The sequence below is a fragment of the Diadema setosum genome, chromosome 16 (assembly GCF_964275005.1).
Source record: "Diadema setosum chromosome 16, eeDiaSeto1, whole genome shotgun sequence".
Classification (NCBI taxonomy): domain Eukaryota; kingdom Metazoa; phylum Echinodermata; class Echinoidea; order Diadematoida; family Diadematidae; genus Diadema; species Diadema setosum.
The window spans coordinates 32,800,612-32,823,218 of record NC_092700.1 but is presented as its reverse complement, the minus strand read 5'-3'; the positions used below and the strand labels follow the sequence as shown (position 1 = coordinate 32,823,218).

The 22,607-nt window shown below is 38.9% G+C and overlaps 1 protein-coding gene across 1 annotated transcript; it reads right to left on the bottom strand.

Annotated features, from left to right (window-relative positions):
* Positions 1-3,268: 3,268 nt before the first annotated feature.
* On the bottom strand, positions 3,269-22,241 carry LOC140239829 (protein smoothened-like). Its single transcript, XM_072319649.1, has 11 exons — positions 21,792-22,241; positions 20,554-20,763; positions 13,969-14,141; positions 13,484-13,703; positions 12,243-12,366; positions 9,970-10,062; positions 9,212-9,320; positions 8,412-8,606; positions 7,545-7,699; positions 5,502-5,651; positions 3,269-3,705 (listed from the first exon to the last, which is right to left on the bottom strand). Exons 1-11 carry the CDS (start codon positions 22,239-22,241, stop codon positions 3,269-3,271), a joined length of 2,316 nt encoding a protein of 771 aa, XP_072175750.1.
* Between the last annotated feature and the right edge of the window lie 366 nt (positions 22,242-22,607).

Sequence of the window (22,607 nt, the reverse complement as noted above, 5' to 3'; positions counted from 1 at the left end):
CTGCAAGTTTAAACTTCCACACTTAGTTTGTTGACCCTTTCACTCTTGTTCAGGCCATCCCTGTTTTACGTTAAGGTCTACAAGAAAGCAGCAGTTACATCTACAGAAAGAAGTAGATACAGGTATGTAATACAATCCTTCAAATTCATGAAATTCTTCCATTGAGATGTTTTCATTGCAACTGATTGATAGATTGCCCTATTATACATCGTCGATGTAGGGCAATTTGTCAGTCAGTTGCAATAATACACAATAATCTTGTTGACAAACATAAGTTTCTTTTACAAAATATCACCTAACAATGTCGAGGGCCTACATGAAATAACAAATCTGGGAAGCACTTCAATTTCCTTTCTCCTCTCATATAAAGTATTAGGACAGAGAAGATGCCATAATTATTATGATACATAATGTCCTAAATAAAAAGGCACTGAAACATAGAATCATGTCATTTTTTTTTTTTTACAATGTTGTAGCACCATATATTGAAAATTTATATTAAGAATGATACATCATAATTACCAAATACGGAGTGGTAAATAATTAAGTACATTATTATAAGAAGGCTGCATACACTCATAAAGTGCTTTTTTTCCTTCATATCTTTGGTAAAAAGAATCATCTCTTTTGGGCAGTTGAAGCACACATGTACATTTAGTCCCACAAACTGTATAAAACATAATATACATGGGACTGTAGCACTGTGACATTGGCACTCGAATACATTTTGCTGGTGAAGTGCTGTGCAGTGACAGTATTACTGCACTGTCTTCGAAGATTAGCACACGTCACTTACAATACGAGTTGACAACACATTGTTTTCTCTTCCTTGCATTTAAAACAATTTCTTTAAAATAGTTTTTGAAGGTAATAATACAGTTTATACAACAACAAAAGAACTTGAAGGTCTAAAAAATGAAAACTATGATACGATGGCTAAAATATATGACTCTCATAGTCTAGAATCCTTCATCTATACACTCTGAGTATATCTCACGGCATCATATTGGTTACCATACCAATTTTTTTCTTGTTAAGCTGTACATCTCCTCACCTTTTAAAGTCAGTATTCAAAATAAGATACCAAAGCGTACCTGCGAGTCTAATGACTGAATATGAAGTTACAGAACAGAATGACACTGGTCTACAAGGTCTACGATAATCTTTCAATCAAAGTAGAGAAGGTAAATTAAACCAGAGAAGAAGAAGAAGAAGACGAGAAAGAAGGAAGAGGAGGAAAAGGAGAAAGGAAAGGTGGAAGAATTAAGGGGTGAATTTTTAAGACAAAAAAGGAACATGAGAAAGAGTGAAAAAGAAGACGAAGAATCAAGAATAACTAGGAGGTATGAGAGTACAATCAAAACTACCTCTACAATAGTTGACATCATGTTTCGAACATCATCACAGCTTAATCAACACCCATGTGTTTCACAATGTGCTAAAATCATTCCATACAAACATCAATCAAGTGACTATAAAGTATTTAACTCAGACACCTATATCCAGCTTGTCTTGTGTATCAGGCCATACTGAAAAACGTTGGCGGTATTTTCAAATATATTTCTGTAATATATGTTTAAGGAATAATATTGTCATCACTGACCCGATGAAAGTACATATATTCACCTAACTTTCAACCTACATGAACTTGAATCATTGGCAAAATGGTATGAGGTAAGCTACATTCTGGCATCAGTTTGAGGTAAATATTAATAAAAATGGCTTTGTGATATGAAGTTGGCAATTTGATTCTCTGTATATGAATGAAGCTTTTAGAAATCTATTTGGGCAAGCACATAATCTCTCCTACATTGGTCAGTGTGAAGTCTAAAACACTTCTATGTGATTCATCAAATCACAATCAAAGAGAACTAACCTGCGCTATCAAAGCTGCACATGCAGAATTTGTTCAAACTTGTCATCTGAAATGCAGAAAGGCATGAACATTATACAAAGTGTACGATATTGCTACCCTATAAACTGCTTTATCCTGATATTGAAGATATGAAATGAAATATACATACTATGATAATCAAGACCATCTCTTCATCCCTCTTACTCAGATCCGTTTTGTTGATGATTGCAATTTGAAACTTTACACCACTCCTTGATGGTTTGTTTGTTTATTTGTTTTGTTGGATCATTCTATTCATTTTACTTTTTATGCAAGAACAAGATTGGTGGGGAAAAAGAAAATCCAAAAATGCAAATTCTTCACTTTTGTAGGGCTGCTTTACTGAAATAGCCCACAATAAAGGTTGACCTGTCTGCATGAACTAACTATTCCTGGCTTCATTTACTGTACTGGTCTGTAATTCTGGATAATTGTATGCAATCATATTATGTCGCACAGTATAATTGTGTAAATCTCATTCATTTTTTTTTTTCACCAAGTAGCTATTGCTATACTTATGTTGCAAAAAAAAAAAACTACAAATAAAAAAGAAGAAGAAAAAAGGATGCTTTGGTCAGTTAGTTTAAGAATTCAAATTGAGTATCCTGCTTTCGTGACATTTACAAGAGAACATTATCAAAGACACATTTATAAGCATTCATCCGCTTCTTTACTGGCCATGTAAAACAAATCACAATTCACACAACCATAAGGGCTACTCGACAGACTAAACTGCGACACCTTGTTGGCCAACAACTTCACAGTTAAAACATGGCCTTGAAGCTGTCATCTCTTCTTCAGCATGGGTCAAGTTTTGCATCAAACCCAGATGAGCTTGTGGTACTAATTTGCAGATTTCATTTAGATGAAGCCTCTCTCTTCGTGGATAATTTGACTGTCACATTGCTTGGATTTTTGTTACTTACGTACTGATTACCTTGTACAACATCACTTATGATCACTATAATGTCAATAAATCGCCATCTTGTCTTTGATATGAGGTGACTCTCGGTATGGTAATACAAATACCATCATCACAAGTATTGGCACAGTCTATTTTATAGGTTAGCGATAACCGTTTCTCCTTGCCTTTTCCATTGGAAAGATTGTGGATGAACAATCCAGCCTCAGTCAGCTGCCATGAAAGAAGATGGAAGCCTGTGTGGTATCTCCTCTTTTCTGTGTATCTCTACACATTCATCTTTCCACTGCTCGACTCTTGAAGTACCATTCCAGATAAATGGCAAAGTCATTACTCTTGCCTCTCTTTGCCACATCTTACATGCCATATGATACATAAAGACCTTATGCATCTATAGTGACTGGTCTTTGATACCGGTAGTCCCGAAGGGTGTGGTGTAGCTACCTTCGTCATCACAACACATGCTCTATGCCACTCTCTCCCGGGATATCAAAAGCGACGTGCTGCTGCACCATGGCACCCCTGCCTCGCTGCTGGATGGGGGGCAGCCGGGGCACACCGGAGCCGACACGTCGACTGCCCCACGCGGCGGCATCTCCCAACTCTGAATGTGCACCCTCTTCCAACGGCGGAGCGCGAGCCCGAGACTGAGGCTGAGAGGGCAGCTCCATACAGTCCTCTGCATCCGAGAAGGCATCGTCCAGGGGTGTCTCCAGGCGGCTGGGGTGACGCATGTTCCGCAGCATCCGCTTCTTGGAGGGCTTCTTCCCCGGCCTCCGTCCATGAGAAGAGCGACCAGGTCGCTCGTCTGGTGGTGGAGGCTCGATCACAGCTTCCGTCTGCAGCGTTGTTCGGCCTCTGGTCCTTGGACGTCCACTATCTGAGGAATCTGGGATAAAATAATGAGATTGCATTGGCACAAACTGTAGAAAAACAGACAGTGAGGGCGATATTCCACTCTTAAAACAAAACAATAAGCTTTTCCTTACACCACACATATACATTACACTAAATAAAGATGACAAATATGGTGCTTTTAAAAGCACCTTGCACTACTTAATGTGCTATTTGACACTAGTGCTGATAATGTTAGCAGTGTATTACCTTAAAGTGAGAAACAGAAGAATGAGACATACACACACATATATACAGTACACTCCTGTTATAACAAACAAGGTTATAATACAAGGCAAGTGCCAAATTGTGTCTCGCCTATTCGCGTACAAGGAATTAATATTTTTTATAACTCCCTTATGACCTTTGACATTGTGATGACCTTTAACTCCCCAAGGGACATCTACCGTCCAAGTTTGGTCACAAACAGACACAGGGATCAAAAGTTATGAGCCACAATCAAAATGCGCCCTAAAAACATTACATTGGGCCCTAAAAGTTTGTTGACCCCTGTCTGTGACCGTTGACCTTGTGACGACCTTCACCTCCCCAAGGGACATCTTCCATCCAAGTTTGGTCACAAACGGACAAAGGGATCAAAAGTTATGAGCCATAAACGAAATGTGCCCTAAAAACTTAACATTGGGCACTAAAAGTTCGTTGACCCCTGTCTGTGACCTTTGACCTTGTGTTAACCTTCAACTTCCCAAGAGACATCTACCATCACCCAAGTTTGATTGCCATTGTAGCAACATGTGCTGAGTTACGTGTGATAAGAGAGTCTTGCAAGTAAACTTAAACGTATGACCTCAAATGACCTTTGACCTTATCATGTGACCTCTTACGGCACCATTACCTGAAGGTACCCCCAGTGCATCCATCACCCAAGTTTGATTGCCATTGTAGCAACATGTGTCGAGTTACGTGTGATAAGAGAGTCTTGCAAGTAAACTTTAACGTATGACCTCAAATGACCTTTGACCTTATCCTATGACCTCCAACGGCACCATAACATGAAGGTACCCCCAGTGCATCTATGACCCAAGTTAGGTTGTAATCCAACCGGACGACGGACGGACGACAGACGGACGCCATTTGGATCCCTTAGTCTCGTCTTCACCTCCGGTGGGCGAGACAAAAATTGCGGTTACAACGAAATAAAAATTGAGGCCGCACCATTATCTGCCTTATGTTTTTTATTGTTTATTTGTTCGGTTATAACAAAATTTCAATATAACGAAAGAAAACTGCCGGTCCTGAGTACTTCATTATAACGGGAGTCCACTGTAGGCCTATAATATATATAGAGAGAGAGAGAGAAAGAAAGAGAAAGAAAAGAAAAGAATGAGAGAGGAAAATAAAAGACTGTTTGTTAAACACAGATATCTGTTAAGTTGCATAAGAGAGGTGAGAACAGACTGCACCCATTCAAGGACAAAAAAATTGTCATACATTCATCAGTGGTATTTATCATTCAAGTGTGACCAATCTGACAGGAATACTCTTCAGGTACATTTTTAACCCATTGAGGATGGGCTGATTCTGCTGCAACACGCATTTCCCATAGACACTTGCCCAAGTATACTTGGGACTCGTCTTCAACAGGTTAATGTGAAGATGAGGGTAGCATTTTCCAACCATGCTGTTATGCTCCAAACCTTTTCTAACAGAGCGTAATCTTTCACATTTGAAACAACAGATGTACATTACTTTGGATTTTGATTCACGATCTGAGCAGTGAAGGCAAAGGAGCTTGGCATGAAGGGGGCAAAATACATTAGACCAACATACCTGGAGTTCCCCTTGGAGAGTTGGCAATGGTTGGTATGGGGAACGCTGCCCCCCTCCTCGCTAGCATCCGCACAGGGACATTGTTACCCCATGAGGAAGATGACTGGTCCTCGCTGGCCACACTGGATGGGGGTAGGTCCAGCTTCATGCCTGAATTGCAAAAGGGTACAAATGAGTAGGAATGATTTAATGACACTTTTCATAGATTTGACATGACTGCTCTACTACGTAATCATTTCTAGACAACTTATTATCAATGTGAGCTCCCCCCTCTCCAGAAATTAATTGTTGTTCCCCTTCTTTGCTTTTTTGCTTTTTTACTGCAAACTAAAAACAAAAATCTTCATTGAGAGGATATTCTGCACCCTCTTCATATCATTTTTCTTATTTTTTTTTTTTTTGCCTCCTCCTTCTCCTTCTTCTTCTATTATGCAAGACTGCTAGACTTATTTGTGTGAACATGCATTCGCTCAATATCTTAGCTTCTTTGATGTATGACACCTTGTCAGGTTTGCAATTTTACACTTTCAACTCAGTATAAATGCATAACTTTTTGTCGTTTGTTTACATACCTGGGGGGCATTTCATGAAGGAAGTTGTCGGATAAAATATCTGACAAGTCAGTTATATCCGACAAGTTTTGAGAAATTCTTTAGTCTGATTGGCTGATTTCTCTGAACTTGTCGGATATAACTGACTTGTCAGATATTTTATCCGACAAGTTCCTTCATGAAATGCCCCCCAGATCTTAAGCCCAGCTTCGCTTGAGAATATTTCACATATTTTCTGAACATAATATTTCCCCCATCTGGCCTTGAAAGCCAATTTTGGGAGGAATTACGCTTTCAGTTGAGAAAGACAAGAATGGAATTTGAAAACAGTATTATACCCTTTTTTGAGGAGCACAATGTATGAATTCCTATCATGGAGGCAACATACACTGAACTTCTGTTGCAAAAGGAAATATTATTTTGGGATGTTGTTAGTTTTGTGAATTTAATCATTTTGTGCTACTTTGATCTCAAAATACAGAGAAAAAAATGGGGGTGGGGAAGGCAGACCTCCCAACCTTTCTGACTGAAAAATACGGATAATTTGGCTCAAAAGCAGGAAAGACTGAGCAGTTCCCAAACAAGTGTGTAGTAAAGGTATCAAGAAAAAATAGGAAACTTCTATCAACACAGGAGCTGCAAATGATGCACCACGCGCTACCCCGGGGTATCGTAGTAACCCGGGGTACCACGTTGTGTAGCGCCATCTCACGTTCACTCGAGTACAACCGCAGAGTTACTGCGTTACGTATGCGCACTGTACTGACCCGTGGTACGGTACGGTGCGCGATACTCAGTATAGCGCTTCATGCACTGACTACACGCACTATTATAATAGCCCGCTAGCTGTGCCAAAGTTACGATCTCGTAGACGTAGTTTCGATCCCGTAATTTTGTAAGCTTTGTGCACTTTGTGCCGAACAAAATATCCTTTCGCAATTAGGATCAAGCTGCAAAAATGCCAGCAGGTGATGGGGGCTATGCCGCACTGAAAGGAAAGGGCCGGAAAAGAAGGAAAATTTCCAGAGAGGAGAGGCTGGAAAACGCGAGGCTTCGCGCCACTCGGAAGTTGGGGAAGGAAGGGCCAGGGCCGCCGATGTTCTGGAGGTGTTTCAGAAGGCCAGTGACGCCGGGGATAAGGCGGAGGCAGATGGCATTATTATGACCCTGCTGGCTCAGGGATTAATTGAGAAAACTACAGGATGAAGAGGGTTTTTTTTACAAGAACAATGGCCATAATTGAATGTTGAAGAATTAATCACACACACACAAAAAAAATAATTTCCCACTTTTTGGTAACCCAGGGTACAGCCCTAAAAAAATAAAATAAATAATTCAACAAAATGGCCGATTTTTTTTCTGGTACCCCAGGGTACCATTTATGTCATCAAATGGTCAAAACTCAGATGCTTTTCTCCAAATTCAGAATAGTTGGGAGGTCTGGGAAGGGGCTGAGGATGGAAAGGAGCTAGGACATAGTGCTTGGACTTGCCAATCGCATCATCGTGTGACGCAGACTCAAAGCTGAGGGAGAGGCGGTCGTTTTCCTCGTCGTCATTCCCCTTCTCCATCTTTTTGGCAAATGCTTTGGCGATCATCTTGCTCTTCTTCAACTTGACCGGTTCATTGATCGGCTGTCGAGTGACCCTGAAAGACACGAACAAATAAACCAACATAGAACACAGATAAGCAAAGAGATAATGACAGAGGTATTATGACGTTGAAACATTTAGAAGTTTGTCTGTAAGAAACCTTTTTCTACTCTACTGGGCATGGTACTAGAGAGTGACAGAGTGAAAGAAGAGTCACAAAGAAGTAAACTTAGTCCAAGCTTTATCATGAAAACTACGGCCCTATTGATAGCCTAAGGAATATATGGATTGTTTTCGATGTTAACGAGATTAAACCTATATCTTGAAGACATTTTCACAAATGAATAAAACTTTTCTTACAATGAAGGTCTAGTTTATCATCCTGAATGGCATATCACAGCTATCTGCATTACTGTTCTTTGGGTCATTTTGGTGTTCTGTAATACACCCTACATACTCTACACTGTATAGGCTATACCTCCTTTCTCCTCCTCATCCTTCTCCTCCAATCCTATGCTTCCTTCTTCTTTCAACTCATCTTCCTCCTCCTCCTACTCTTAATTACCCTTTTCATTTTCCTGTTTCCCTGTAAGTTTCATCCATATTCGCTTACAACATTTTGAGTTATTTTGCACACAGACAAACAAACAAACACTGACAAAAACATAACCTCTAAAGAGGAGGTGATAATAATTGTTAATCCCACTGCTCTCTGTCTACACCCTACACCCTTCAACATCACACCCATCCCCTCCCCTTGCACCCACTTTCTCCACATCCGGTTCCAGATGGCGATGGTGGAGGGGGTCCACACCCACATGCTCATGGCGATCCCTGCCCCAAACATGGAGAACAGGTGCACCATGACGATGGCCAGGTTGGGGCGGGTCTTGAGGGCGCACGTCGGCAGAGTGTTGACGTCGTCCACCAGTTGGCTCTCCAGGGTCACATTGGCCTCACATCTGTGGAGGAGAGGAACAGGGAAAAAACAGCAACAAAGAAAAATCATACATTTGAATAAGTCACATTATCAAATAATTCTCCAAGACTGTGAGTAGATGTACATAATTTGATTCAGTGAAGGAAAAAAAAAGAAGAAGAAAACTGTATCCATTCAACTTTACACGTACGTATGTACATTGTATGCAGTTTGTGCTTTTAAATGCATGAAATTCTGTCAACATTGTGAAGATATCACACCCAAAGTGTAAAAGGCTCAGCATTAATTACAATTAACAAACAATGTATTATTCACAGTGCATTAACCTGATATGGTACTTAGCTGTAACTTGCCATGCTCTTTCTTCAGCATTGAAATAGCTCCTCCAAACTAGACCTAAATGTATATTAGCAAGTCCACCTCAGGCATATGACTATGTGTCTGAGTTCAACAGGTAAGGCAATAGTGATACAAATACAGATCAAGAGGTCAAGGTAAACTCCATTCATTAACATTTGCTTCCAAACATTTGTGCCAATCAGGGATTGAAGCACAGTAACAGGTTAAAGTTAAAGGCAATAAGGAAGGGGGGGGGGTAGGATGATAAAGAAAGTTCAATGAACTCACACTAGGTAGTCCTGGAAACCCTTTTCCCACTGTGCCTGGTGAGTAAACTCATACAGGTGGCAAGCAAACGTGGTGAACACAAAGCCAAAGGCAAGGCCAGCAAAGACACCTAAGATAAACAAGAGAACATAGCACCAGTCCATGAACAATAGTCATGGTTATTCTCAAACTGATACACCCTAGTGCAAGCAAAGCAAAGCTTGTCAAAACAAGCAAAGCAAAAGCAAAAAAAAAAAAAAAAACTGGGTGACATCAATTTACACAAGGAGTCTCAGACCTATATTTTTTTTTCTTTCTTTGACTGTCACTGATGGGAGTCATCTTCTAGTAAAAGGTAAAAATGAGGCTTTGAATAATTTGGCCAAGCATTGTTATTTCTCTACCTAATATATTGTATAATGACAGAACTAACACATGAGCATTTTGTAAAACACAGCAGTCACATTTCTATTTAAAATCTCTCCATTCTAACTTTCCTTTTGTCCTTACCAAAATCCTGATGACACTTGCATACTTCAACCCGTTGAGGACGAGTCCCGAGTATACTCGCGCGAGTGTCTATGGGAAATGCGTGTTGTAGCAAAATTAGCCTGTCCTCAACGGGTTAATTTCAAGAACAAAAATTTGAAGATCTTTAGAGAGAGAAAGAGGGATAAGACACTGACAGATAAGAAGAAAGGAATACATGGGAGAAGCTCACTTATTTCTTATATGAAAGTGAGGGTATGGGACCTACTGAAATCCCAAAAGGACGTTACCTATCCTTGCAATGGTTCCCTTGATCTTTGTTGATGCTTTGTCGCTCAGCAAGCCCGGGTTTTCTTTATCCAATGTGCATAGGGTTACCAAACCTGGAACAATGACAAGAGATTACATAATATATTACAGATGGTATCCATCATACACAGATGGATGGATAGACAAATTGAAGCATGGATGGACTAGGGGGAAAGAACGAATGACATCAAGTTATGTCTTCTACACCCTTTGAGGGGACAGATATAGAAAGAGAGTACTAACGGAGAGCTCCAATTATGGCATTTTTGTTTTCTTGCCAGGGTGAGGACAGGCAGAACTTCTAGCATGCAAACATGAACAGAATGAACTATACAGACATACATAACTCTCCAAGAATGCTGATGTACAAAGAAGGCCTGTTTTTGTTCTCTTCCATATCAACATCACACTAAATTGATACTGAAATACTTTTTTCCACTTACATTGCATCAGTGGACTAGTGCAAAATGAACAAAGGTAGATAAATTCTAAATGACATAGATTTCAATCTAGAATTACAGGTGACATGGAATATCTACCATTTATCATCTACCACATGTCAACTACCATCTATCATCTATCACCTACAAACTACCATAAACAAGGAAAAGTAGAAATTACGCGGTGCGTAATATATGTCCCCGCCGGAAGTAGCATTTAGTAGCAAAATGTACAATATAGGTAAAAAGATGAAGGTCAAAGGTCAAAGAAGTCAAAGGTCAAAATTCTATGTAGCAGTTTTGAAGCCCTCACCTAGTGCCATCACATAAAGCAAACGGAATCAAAATCGGGTTAGAAATAGCGAAGGAGTAGCATTTTGTAGCCAATGTACAATATAGGTAAAAAATCAAGGTCAAAGGTCAAAGAAGTCAAAGGTCAAAATTCTGTGTAGAAGTTTTGAAGCTCTCACCTAGTGCCATCACATAAAGCAAACGGAATCGAAATCGGGTTAGAAATGGCGAAGGAGTAGCATTTGGTAGCAAAATGTACAATACAGGTCAAAAATCAAGGTCAAAGGTCAAAATTCTGTGTAGAATTTTGAAGCCCTCACCTAGTGCCATCACTTAAAGCAAATGGAATTGAAATCGGGTTACAAATGGCGAAGGAGTAGCATTTTGTAGCAAAATGTACAATATAGGTCAAAAATCAAGGTCAAAGGTCAAAGAAGTCAAAGGTCAAAATTCTGTGTAGAAGTTTTGAAGCCCTCACCTAGTGCCATCACATAAAGCAAACGGAATCAAAATCGGGTTAGAAATAGCGAAGGAGTAGCATTTTGTAGGCAATGTACAATATAGGTAAAAAATCAAGGTCAAAGGTCAAAGAAGTCAAAGGTCAAAATTCTGTGTAGAAGTTTCGAAGCCCTCACCTAGTGCCATCATATAAAGCAAACGGAATCAAAATCGGGTTAGAAATGGCGACGGAGTAGCATTTTGAAGCAAATGTACAATATAGGTCAAAGGTCAAGGTCAAAGGTCACAACTGAAATTCTGTATAGAAATTTCAAAGCTCCCATGTAGTGCTATCATATAAAGCAAACAGAATCAAAATCGGGTTAGAAATGGCGAAGGAGTAGCATTTTGAACATTTTGATCACACACGGACGCACACACGGACAGACGGACGGACACACGGACACACACACGTACGGAGCCCGTTTCATAGTCCCCTGCTCGAACTCGTTCGGCGGGGACAATTAGCTGCCATCTACCAACTGCCATCTGTAATATACCATTTACCATCTCCATTAACCACATACATTCATTACAAACTGACATCTACCATGTAACATCTACCATTATACCACATTCAATCTACCACATACCATCTATCAACTACTATCTACCAACGACATTTGTACCATCTATCATGTACAAATTACCATCAACTATCAAGTATCTACAAACTGTCATCAGCCATCTGCCATTTACTATCCACCATCTACCAACCAACATCTACCATGTAACCATGTATCATTTACCAACTACATATACCATCTACCAACTATCACCTATCACCTATTATCTACCATCTAACACATGCCAACTACCATCTACCATATCTATCACCTACAAACTACCATCAACTATCTACCATCTACCAACTGCCATCTCTATTTGCCACATACCATCCATTAACATCTACCAGCTACCATGTATCATCTACCACAAAACATCTATTAACTACCATTTGACAACTATCATCTACCATACCAATTACTATATGCCATCTACCACCCTCTTCTCATTCAACTTACCTTGTACGAGATAGAAGCCACCAAATATCAGACAAAGACCGATTGGAACAAGCACAAATCCTGCACGATAGTAGTGGTTCTGGTAGCCGACAAAACAGATTCCTGCAACGGAATCACCATCAACCTAGCAAAACAAAACAAAAAGTGGAATATGTTTAACAACCACTAGCAAACTGGCGAGAGCCTGGGTCAACTCTGACTATAAGGAGTGGGATAGACCTACTTCTGTATGTAGACACACATCAACATACATTCACACACTTCTCTTACATTGCATCGTTTTGATATTTTTCCACACAAAGCTCTGTGAGAATTGTGCTAACACTGAAGAGGCTACCTTGGGTTAACAAGACCATATTATTATATTCCAGACTATTCCTGTGTACTTTGTTATCTCGTTGTTATGCTAGTCTTGTTTCCTATCATGTTGTCAAGTCAGTTTCTTCCCTACAAGTATTCTTGGTGTTGTTCCAGTCTTGTTTCATTTTGTTAGTTTATCTGTTGTTATTTTGCGGGGATCTGCTTCTCCATCTGTCTCTCAGTGGGCTGCCAAACTTTAAGTGTTGCTTTTGCAGCTGTTTTTAATCAATTTATGCATCAATCTTTTTTCCAAGAGGGGCCCACACTCTACAAGCATTGTCTTTTCAGTGGGCACCTCCATTTTCCATACAGTGCATAATATTTGACAATTATGTCACTTTCATTACTTCAGCACCCACTGCAATGTATCATTACTGTAAGGTTTCAATTATTGTTGTTTTCTCTGCACAAATTTATAAGCATTATTTCTGTCACTGAAGAAAGTGAGATGAACGTTTGTGTATCACAATATTACTCTGGAAAAATGAAACAAACTTTAACATTTAACTTTTAACTGCTGGAAGGAGGGAAGGTCTGTAAAGAGCCTACCATCTATTATACAACATTTTTTCACAGAAAAAAAAAAGCTGCATCACTTCAGTGATCCCTCACATTTATCCCCAAGTTGAATTATCCTTCGGGTTTATGCCAGGTTTAAGTGTGTGCGTGTGTGTCACACACAAACACACTGCCATAGCTTCTGACCATTTGAGCATTGAGAATTACAGGTTTACGGGATGAACACTGAACTAGGGCTTTCTATAGCTTAGTCAGTAGAGCATCGGGCCAGCATCCGGAGGTCTCGGGTTCAAGTCCCAATGGAATCCCACTTTCTTGGCTCATTTTTCAACTAGAAAAACAAAAACCAACTCTGATCTCACCTGGTTGATGGCCAACACCACCACTACAAGGACAAAGGGGAGGGTCCAGGAGATGAGATGGAAATAGGCCGTCTTGCCCTGCAGGGGGTCCTGGGGTGTGCCCAGGGCTCGGAAGCTCAGGTGCCAGGAGTAGGCCAGCATGACAAACCAGAAGACGCCGGCCACGATGAAGTAGTAGACGATGACGAAGATGATGACGCAGGAGAGATTCTCCCCCTCGCTGAATGAAGGGAGAAGTACAAAGGAAAAGTTGATAACTGAGGAGGAAAATTGCTAGATGAGAGCATGTTCGATCATCGACTCGCTCATTTGAATATTCGTGAGGACTGGTCAAGAAATGTTTTCTAAAAAAAAGTGAAATTTCAAAATGTCATATCTTCCTTATTTCTTGGTCAATTTGTGTTCGTTTTGTATCATTCTGTAGGAAATATTTTCTCCTTCTTTTGAAGTTCATTCATTTTTGGGGTGGAATTCTCCTTTAATACCTGGGCTCTCCCAGTCTCATGGTGCCGTCATGGCGACAGACGATGTCCTCCCTGGCTCCATCAGAGAACTGTGCCAGGAAGCCGATGCTACCCAGGAAGAAGCAGCCATTCATGTAGAACAAGATGACTGCTGGGTATTTGCTGGAGTTCTTCCAGTCAGCGAAGAAGGTGCACTGGATTTGGGATGAGAATATATTACAATATAAAATAAAGGTAAAAGTAATTGTCTTGTTTATTTTGTTGTTGTATAATACTATATATATCACAATCCCTTGGGAGTTCTATTTCCCCTTGAGATTATACTTCACCTCAGCACTGCACACTTTGGTATTATTTATAATTATACTTAAAGGTAGGGAATCCCATTTGCATGCCTTAAATGAAGAGTTGTATAAATACAGTGGTATGTTGAAGAGAGTATCATTTTAGAAACTCCCATAAAGTATTGAAAGTGGAAGGTAACATTTAGTATATTTTTATTGACCGTTAGATTTTGAATTGAATTTTTTTCGGGGCTCACCGTAAATTCCAGTACATTACTAGGCTACCTTTGCAGACCCATGCACTGCATGTGTGTCCATCATGTATATTTTGTGAAGAAAGTTCATCAAAACTTACAAACATTTCTATATACATTCTTGCCGCACACTCTATATGTTATTACATCAGCTCTTATACTTTTAGATCTGTGTTTATAGATAAAAGATACAGAAGACTGCAACAAAAAGGCTTAAGTGTGGCTGAAACACAGAACTACTGAGTAGTTGAGTTTTGTGCATTATTCAAATTGTAGATAACTGTTGACTTCCAAATTTCTCAGCAGTGGCCTAAACAAGTCCCCTGAGGTTCATATTTAATGTTTTGCTGCATTTTGGGAGGTCTGTAAAAGGTATCCCCTACCTTTAATCTCTTGGGGAAAATATATCTCCCCTGGGAATATCAAATATTTTGTTTCATCTTTAAAATGGCAATATCTGTATGATATGAATGCTTTTATTTTGTAATTTGGGGTTTCTATAGAACTCCACATGAATGCCGTAACTTAAAATGATTACACTCCATGCTCTTATAACTAGGTCATTTCATATACTGGCATGTTGTATGGGTCAAACAATAATAATAATGATGATGATAATGATAATAATAATAATTTAGTTCAGTTCAGTTTATTTTTATTTCCACATCTCAATAAAAGAATCACATGTTGACAAATGACAAACATGAGACACATAGGAAATATCAAATATATATAAAAAATGCACATTATTACATAAAAGACATAAAAATAACAAAGTAATGAGTGTGGAGGAGGCTACATAGGCCATTGGCCTTTTGAGGTAGCTCTCCCAATCAATCAAAATTATCAGTTATCACAATATACAAATAACAATAAACAAGTACAAAATTCAAAAAGGCAATGTAGAATGTAGTAATTTCAAGTGGATGGCTAGAGATGGGGAGCTCATCAGAATGAGATTGAAACATTTATTTCCAATAATATAAAAGTAAAACTACATATATATTGCATAAAACATCATCATCAAAGAACGAGCATCCCACACACACTGCCAAACCTACCACTTGAATTATTCATTCTATACGTTTATCAGGCTTTTAATAAATAGTCCCTATATCTACGTTTAAAAAACTTTAAGGTAGGTGATTGTCGTATTTCTAAAGGCATTTCATTCCACAATTTGGGTCCGGTATATTTTATAGTTTTACGAGAGACAGCACATTTCAATAACGGTAAATGAATATTTTGAGAGAATCTAGTATCATAATTATGAAATGATGCATTATACAAAAAGATTTGATTAAATATAGGTGGTAAAAGATCATGATAGAACATGTACATAAAGGATCCAGTTTGCAATTTATAAAGTTGTTCGAGCGTTAAAGGTGCACTTGGAGTTCTTGGATGGGAGTGAGTAATAATGCGAATGACTCTTTTCTGTAAAACCACTAATTTATCTGAAAGAAATTTGGCACAGGTGCCCCATATCAAGTTACAGTATGAAAAATATGGTAATATCAAATGTCTCAGTTTACTAAAAACACCTATAATTTGAGAAACTCGACAAACAATGTAATTTACATGAGCAGACCAAGACAAAGTGTTGGTCTGCTCATAATAAGAATAATGAGAATAATAATAATAATAATATTAATAATAATAATAATAATAATAATAATAATAATAATAATAATAAGAAGAAGAAGAAGAAGAAGAAGAAGAAGAAGAAGAAGAATGATAATAATGATGATAGTAATGATAATAATAATAATAATAATAACATTAATAATAATAATAATTCACACTTATAAAGGGCACAACAATTAACATAGATTTTCTATGCACTTGACATACAACTATATACAATCAATCATGACATAACATACAATCATCAATACTTGAATAGGTAAGCATACAAAGTGATCTTTGATGCACATGTCCTTCCAGCTGGCAATATAACTTTTGAGATCTAAAACTTATGGCAAACTAACACATTGGTGCATCATGCACTTTCTGAAATAAAGATCATAAACATATAGACACATCATTTTGTTATAGTATTTCTTATGGGTGTAAGCACAAAATCAGTGTAGATTGAAAGTACAATGTATCTAAACACTGACCAGTCATTCTGAATACTCCTCATATCTAATAACCAATGTTGGAACATATGAAGAGTTTGTTTGCAAAAACCGATAAGTCCATTTTTGAAGATTTTGAAGTAGGGTCTCCATCAAAAAGTACAAAATAATACCTTTAAAATGATATATTGGTAACCACATATAAAGGTACATTTTTGAAGTTATGGTCAAAAGAAGCAAAAAATTTCTTATTATTCTCTTTATTTTTCTTGACCTTTAATCGCACATATCTCCATTTGACAAATATGGACTTATCGGTTTTTGCAAACAAACTCTTCATATATTGTCATGCACTGGCTTGCATTATTCTTTAATAGTGATTGAATATTAGAGGAGAAATACTTTCTGACCTGCCAAAATAACTTTCAAAATCTATACAGAGAAAGAGGTTTATTTTTTTTAACACAATGATCCTGATATAAGTTTGGGATGACTATGATGCTGAAGTAATATCTAGTCAAGCTGCTAAAAAAAAATAGTTATGCCACAGCGTGATCCCATACCACACTGTCCAAATTAATTACAGTTGTGAAGTATTTTAACTCTATCAATTTCTGTCTTGTATGTGTGTCAGTATCTTACAGTACCTTTTTTCAGATTTAGTAGTTTTGAGCAGTCATAATTGTATCAATGTGCTTTAGCATGGGGGTTTTGCATATATATTTAAAGACTTGACACCATTATGTTTTCCCCTTATTTTCTGGTATTCATACACTTGATAAACTACTGAGCAGAGGTACATGCCAATGATAAACCGTAAAAATAATACAAAAACATTAATTAAAATATGTGTACATGAGAAGGCAGAAGAAAATGGAAAGGAATTTGAGAAAACTCCATGACAGCTTCCTATGTCACTGGTGAACCAGGGGCTGGTCAGTTTGTATTGGTCAGCTTGTGGCAAACAAGCTGGCCAACTGCCCCCACACTCATTGTGCAGGACAGCATAATTGAAAGGGTCGGCCTTAAGTCCGAGCTTAGTGGTCAGTGACTGAGTAATGGTCAAAGAGAGAGACACAGAGGGGGAAAAAGAAAAGGAGGGGGAGGTTGGGTCCATTGAAAGCCCCGACATCTCTTTTAAAAGGAAAGAGGAACAATCAAAAAAGGGGGATGAGCTGGGGGCAGTTATCAATTGTTACACTGGATCCTCTCATTAAACGCAATCCCCTATTCTTCTCACACCCCAGTTGGCTCGATCATTTCAAAGAATTGACACACAGGACCAACATCACTTGCAATACGTCAACCACTCAACCACGCACAAACACAATACACATACACACACACACACACACACACACATATGCATTAAATGATTCTTAGGACTGCAGCAAATTTCTGTCTATCTGCATTGAATCTTGTCATATTCTGTGAGGAATACATGTTCGTCAATACATGTTTGTTTTTTCAAATTGTGATTATTTGATTTGATTGTAAAAGGATGCTGCAGTAATTGTTGTTTTGCCATTATGGCATTCATTATAATATACCTGGTACCTTTTCAATCTGTTCAAATTCAATTTGTTCAAATCACATCAAATGCTATTCATAACTTGATTTGTTTACATGATAAGAATCTCTTCTTTTACCCAGACTTTCCAAACAGCTTGTGGAGAGAGGAAATCAATCTAGAGATAGCAAGACCCATCATAAAAAGTATGACAACATGAGGGGTTTTTTTTATCTGTGTAAAAAGTTTTATATTATTGTCAAAAATGTCATATCATTCTCTTGCACTTGAGACACTTGCACTTGAGACAGTGGATACATAAAGACACAGCTATTCAAACTACAGTTGAACCTCTATTATCCGGCCTCCCTTTATCCGGATCTCTCTATTATCCGGACGCAATCTTGCTGTGATTTTTTTATCTTACGGGAGGAAAGGGGGATTCCCAACTCCTTGAGAACTCCTACACAAACACACATGAATAATACTTGATACATATTTAGGTAAATCATCCCAAGAATTTATAAAAGAAAATGATTTCATTCTTGCAAACACGAACCTCTTTTTTGGGGTCTGTTACTGAGTGTAACAATGAAAAGGTTGCAGTATACACAGTACTACATGTGGTACTACAATGGGCTACATCAGTACATGTGTATGTATATGTACATGTATAAAGCATTGAGTCTCCCGTATCCGGCCAAATCCCTTATCCGGATGAGCCCCGGTCCCGACTTGTCCGGATACGAGAGGTTCAACTGTATATAAGACCTGAATAATAACTGCTAATTTTTGACACATAAAGACAAAGTTTTCTTTGGTGATACGGGCAAAACCTTTTATCACAAGAACAACAGGTTCACTCAATATCCCACACTTTCGAATATCTCACATAACAGAAACCAAACCAACAAAACAAGTATGAACAGGAGCAGGAGTGCCTGTTTTCAATCTCCAGATTTATTTTGTTGTCAAGGGAATTATCACTTGCATCTTTGTTTTTGGTCATGACCGTCACCCCATTCATTGCGGATTCACAGTTAGCATCCATCTGGCTCGTTGTATATCTCAGTGCCCACCCCCCCCCCCCAAAAAAAAAACAACAACAACAACAACAACAACAACAACAACAACAACAACAACAACAACAACAAGAGAAAATTTAGAAATTTTCTCAAGAGAACACTGTAGTAGTACTGCCTTTTTTTTTATTAAACCATGGTAAATGGGAACAGCTGAACACAATGAAGTGTAATGTCAAGATTTTTCTCTCTTCTTTTTTTTTTCTCTCACAGTGGGCTACTGTATCAATTTTCTCATCTTCCTCAATTGAGGAGGAGGTGCACACACACACGCACACACGCACACACACACACACACACACACTGTCACATCTACACTCTTTATCCAATCTGGGCGAGTGGTGTCTTGTTGGTCTTGGGCAAACACCAGACTTTTCATCAAACCTGGCCCAGAAGGGCACTTGAACAGTCCCCTGTCAGTAAACTTCCACTCAACAAATAAATTCTTCAGGAGACGACCAGGCAATAATAATGGGAAGAGGAGCACCAAAACCATTTGTCTCTCCCCCCCCCCCCCCACCTCCACCCCTATCAATCCCCTCACTCCTCAAAAGAATAGGCCCTACAGGTATTGCCTAGGGTAAACTTGCTACTTTGCTTTTTTTTCTCTTGTTCACCTTCATTCTAGTTTTTGTTTTTGTCAGTGTGGCCTAGTTGCAAAGTTTTATAGGTTACACAGAGCTTAAAATGGTCTAGACAAACCAAACAGGCTTCTTGGTTTCTGCTGCTTTGTAAGTGGCAATTGGATAGGTTTTGTTAGTGATGCTATTATAGATACATATCTCCTTCATAGTGAATTTTTCTCAAGTTGTGAAGATTCAGCAATGCTGTCATTGTGAATGCGAGGTTTCTAGTTGATAAATCAAGGACAAAGTGAAGGTTTCAGTTTGTTATTCCAAAGGTTAATCATTCCAAAGGTCATTCATCTGAAAGTGAATCAAGTTACATAATTTTTGTATGAGGACATCAATTTCTATATTGTAAATACAAAGTGGAGACACTGGCAACTCCCATATACAGCCAAACAACATAAAGATAAAAGATAATAATTTTGAGACCTGAATTTTGTTTTTGTTCTAACAAAATTTTAGTTATAACCATGGACAGCTGTAATCACATTTTTTTTTTTTTTGTTATAACAAGAGTGCATTGTATTACGTGACAACAACCTCTCCAATCAGTGGCATATCCTGGCAGGGGTGCACCGGGTGTGCGCTCTCCCCCCCCCCCCCCCCTTTATTTTTCGTTAAAATATATAAAAGAAATAAAAAGAAAAAATGGGGCGCGTGTGCTCCTCTTTAATTTTGTAAAGGCGCGCCCCTACCCCTTTACGGAATGCCTGGCTCCACCCCTACCAATGATCATACTAGCTTGGATCATGCAAAGCAAACTCACCAGAGTAAAGAGTGTGCAGACGACACAGACCCCCGCGAAGACTGCGATGAAGACGTGTACCTTGCTGTGATCGTCTTCGGTGTAGAGCGGATTGCTGCACTGGATGCCGCAGCCTTCCACGTTCTCGTACCAGCTCTTGGCGTTGTCCGTGGCAACGAGGGGCGGCTCGCACTCCCCGGTGAGGTTAAAGGTCACCTGCTTGTATGTGTTCTGAAAAACAAAATAACAGCAAGGAATATGTAATTGTTGCATCAGTACAGGGATTTTTTTTTTTTTGATCAGTTCTTGATTTATGAGAAATGCTTGTGGTGCAACTATTTTACTTGCCCAATATACTACAAAAAAACTGTATGAAAGTTTGAGATCAGAGGGGAATTTCAAAAAGTAGCACTACTTTCCCTCTCAGAGACTCTGGAAGCCAAAGCTGAACTGATAATTCAAATCTTGCAGATACGGTAGTATTACTGCAGATGTTTGTTAACAAAAGGCATTCTGTGTTTCAACTGTGTTTCAGGAATGAAGTTGTTATTCAGTTTAGCCAAAATAAATGTACAAAAAAAGTAAATTAATCATCACAAAGAGTATCTCATGCACTATCAAAAGTATTCCCAGCATTACTGAAGGAGTAAGACAATCTAGATTGTTTAATCTGTTTTGTGTTTGCAAATGTAAGTAAAGTTGTGTTGCTATTTTGCTCTATAAATCATAATGAAGTATATGGCATTGGTGTACACATGTTACTCATATAATGCATAAGGTGAGATACAGAATTTGAGAGCAATCATTCCCACTAGCTATTTAATGATACTTGAATAAAAACAGAACATGAATAGCAAATGGATATTGCAAATATGAGTACAGGCTAATGACTAAAGGGACATTGTAACTACAATGATAAGTAGAAGATCTGCAAAAAATATTGCCGACAAACTTCATATCACTTATAAATATTCTTTTTCAAGCTTATTCCAACAATTGATTTACTACACTCTACAAACCTTTCATTGGAACAATCATTAGTAAAGTCAGAACATAGAAATAGAAGAAAAGTCTTAGAACAAGAAGTTTTACCCCTTTCATCTTCAAAAATTGCTTGCTACTGTTTGCTTTTTTAAATCATCGCTAATTGGTAACAATGGAAAGTGGTAGGCCCACTCTGAATTCAGATCTTTAAAAAAAATGAAACCGAGATTGATGACATTCAGACCACACATCAAGCCAAGAGTTGGAACACTCACCGGTACGGCGCATTCTCGTGGCATCGTGTCGTCACTGCACTGCAAAAAGTGGGGCCAGCCCCGCTCCACCTCCACGATGCGGCACGGCGCCTGCACAACGGAGCACATGTCGTAGCTGGGCACCTCCACGCGGTCGCCCTCACATCGTGGCAGGTAGAAGGCGCAGAGGAACGGCTGCACGACCTCCCAGCACTTGGGCACGTTGCGCAGCCCGCCCCACATGATCAGCTTCTCGCGCACCTCCTCCAGCGTCGAGGAGTCATTGGCCAGCGACAGTGACGTGTGGGTGTGGGATAAACGTGTGCCCAGGCAGTCCGACATGTTGGCAGGCAGCGGGGTGCACGTTGCCGGCTGCGTGCAGTCATCTGATGAAACAGAGCCACCCCCGATGGTCAGATTGAGGGAGAGGGCATGGGTGACCTTTGACCTCACAGCAGAATATATAACCATGGAGACCAGCCAAACAAGTACTTGGCATAGTGGTGGCAGTGCCATCTCTGAATGAAGTAGGAGCACCACGTCATGTATTATCTAGCTGTAGAACCAAAACAAAAGTCATTCAAACATAGACATAGATGTAATCAGAAATCAATGTGCCTTTATCATACTCAAATACATGCAAGGTTTTACTAACCTTTGCATATCACTAAACATGATATTGTCTCATAATAAAACCCTATTTCTGAAAGGCAAAAATCATACACTGTATTTTGGCTCAAAAGATTAAAAAAATAGACATACACATTTCAGGAAAAAAAAATGTAGTTTTGATTTAAAAAAAACAAAATGTCTTATCATTGTCTTATGTCTATCAAT

Excerpts from the sequence above, each read along its gene's own strand:
- LOC140239829 (XM_072319649.1), bottom strand. The coding sequence starts at position 22,241 with ATGGTTATATATTCTGCTGTGAGGTCAAAGGTCACCCATGCCCTCTCC. Across the intron at positions 13,704-13,968 it reads ATGAGACTGGGAGAGCCCAG|CGAGGGGGAGAATCTCTCCT; the intron begins GTATTAAAGGAG and ends CCCTTCATTCAG. Across the intron at positions 3,706-5,501 it reads CTCTCCAAGGGGAACTCCAG|ATTCCTCAGATAGTGGACGT; the intron begins GTATGTTGGTCT and ends ATTTTATCCCAG.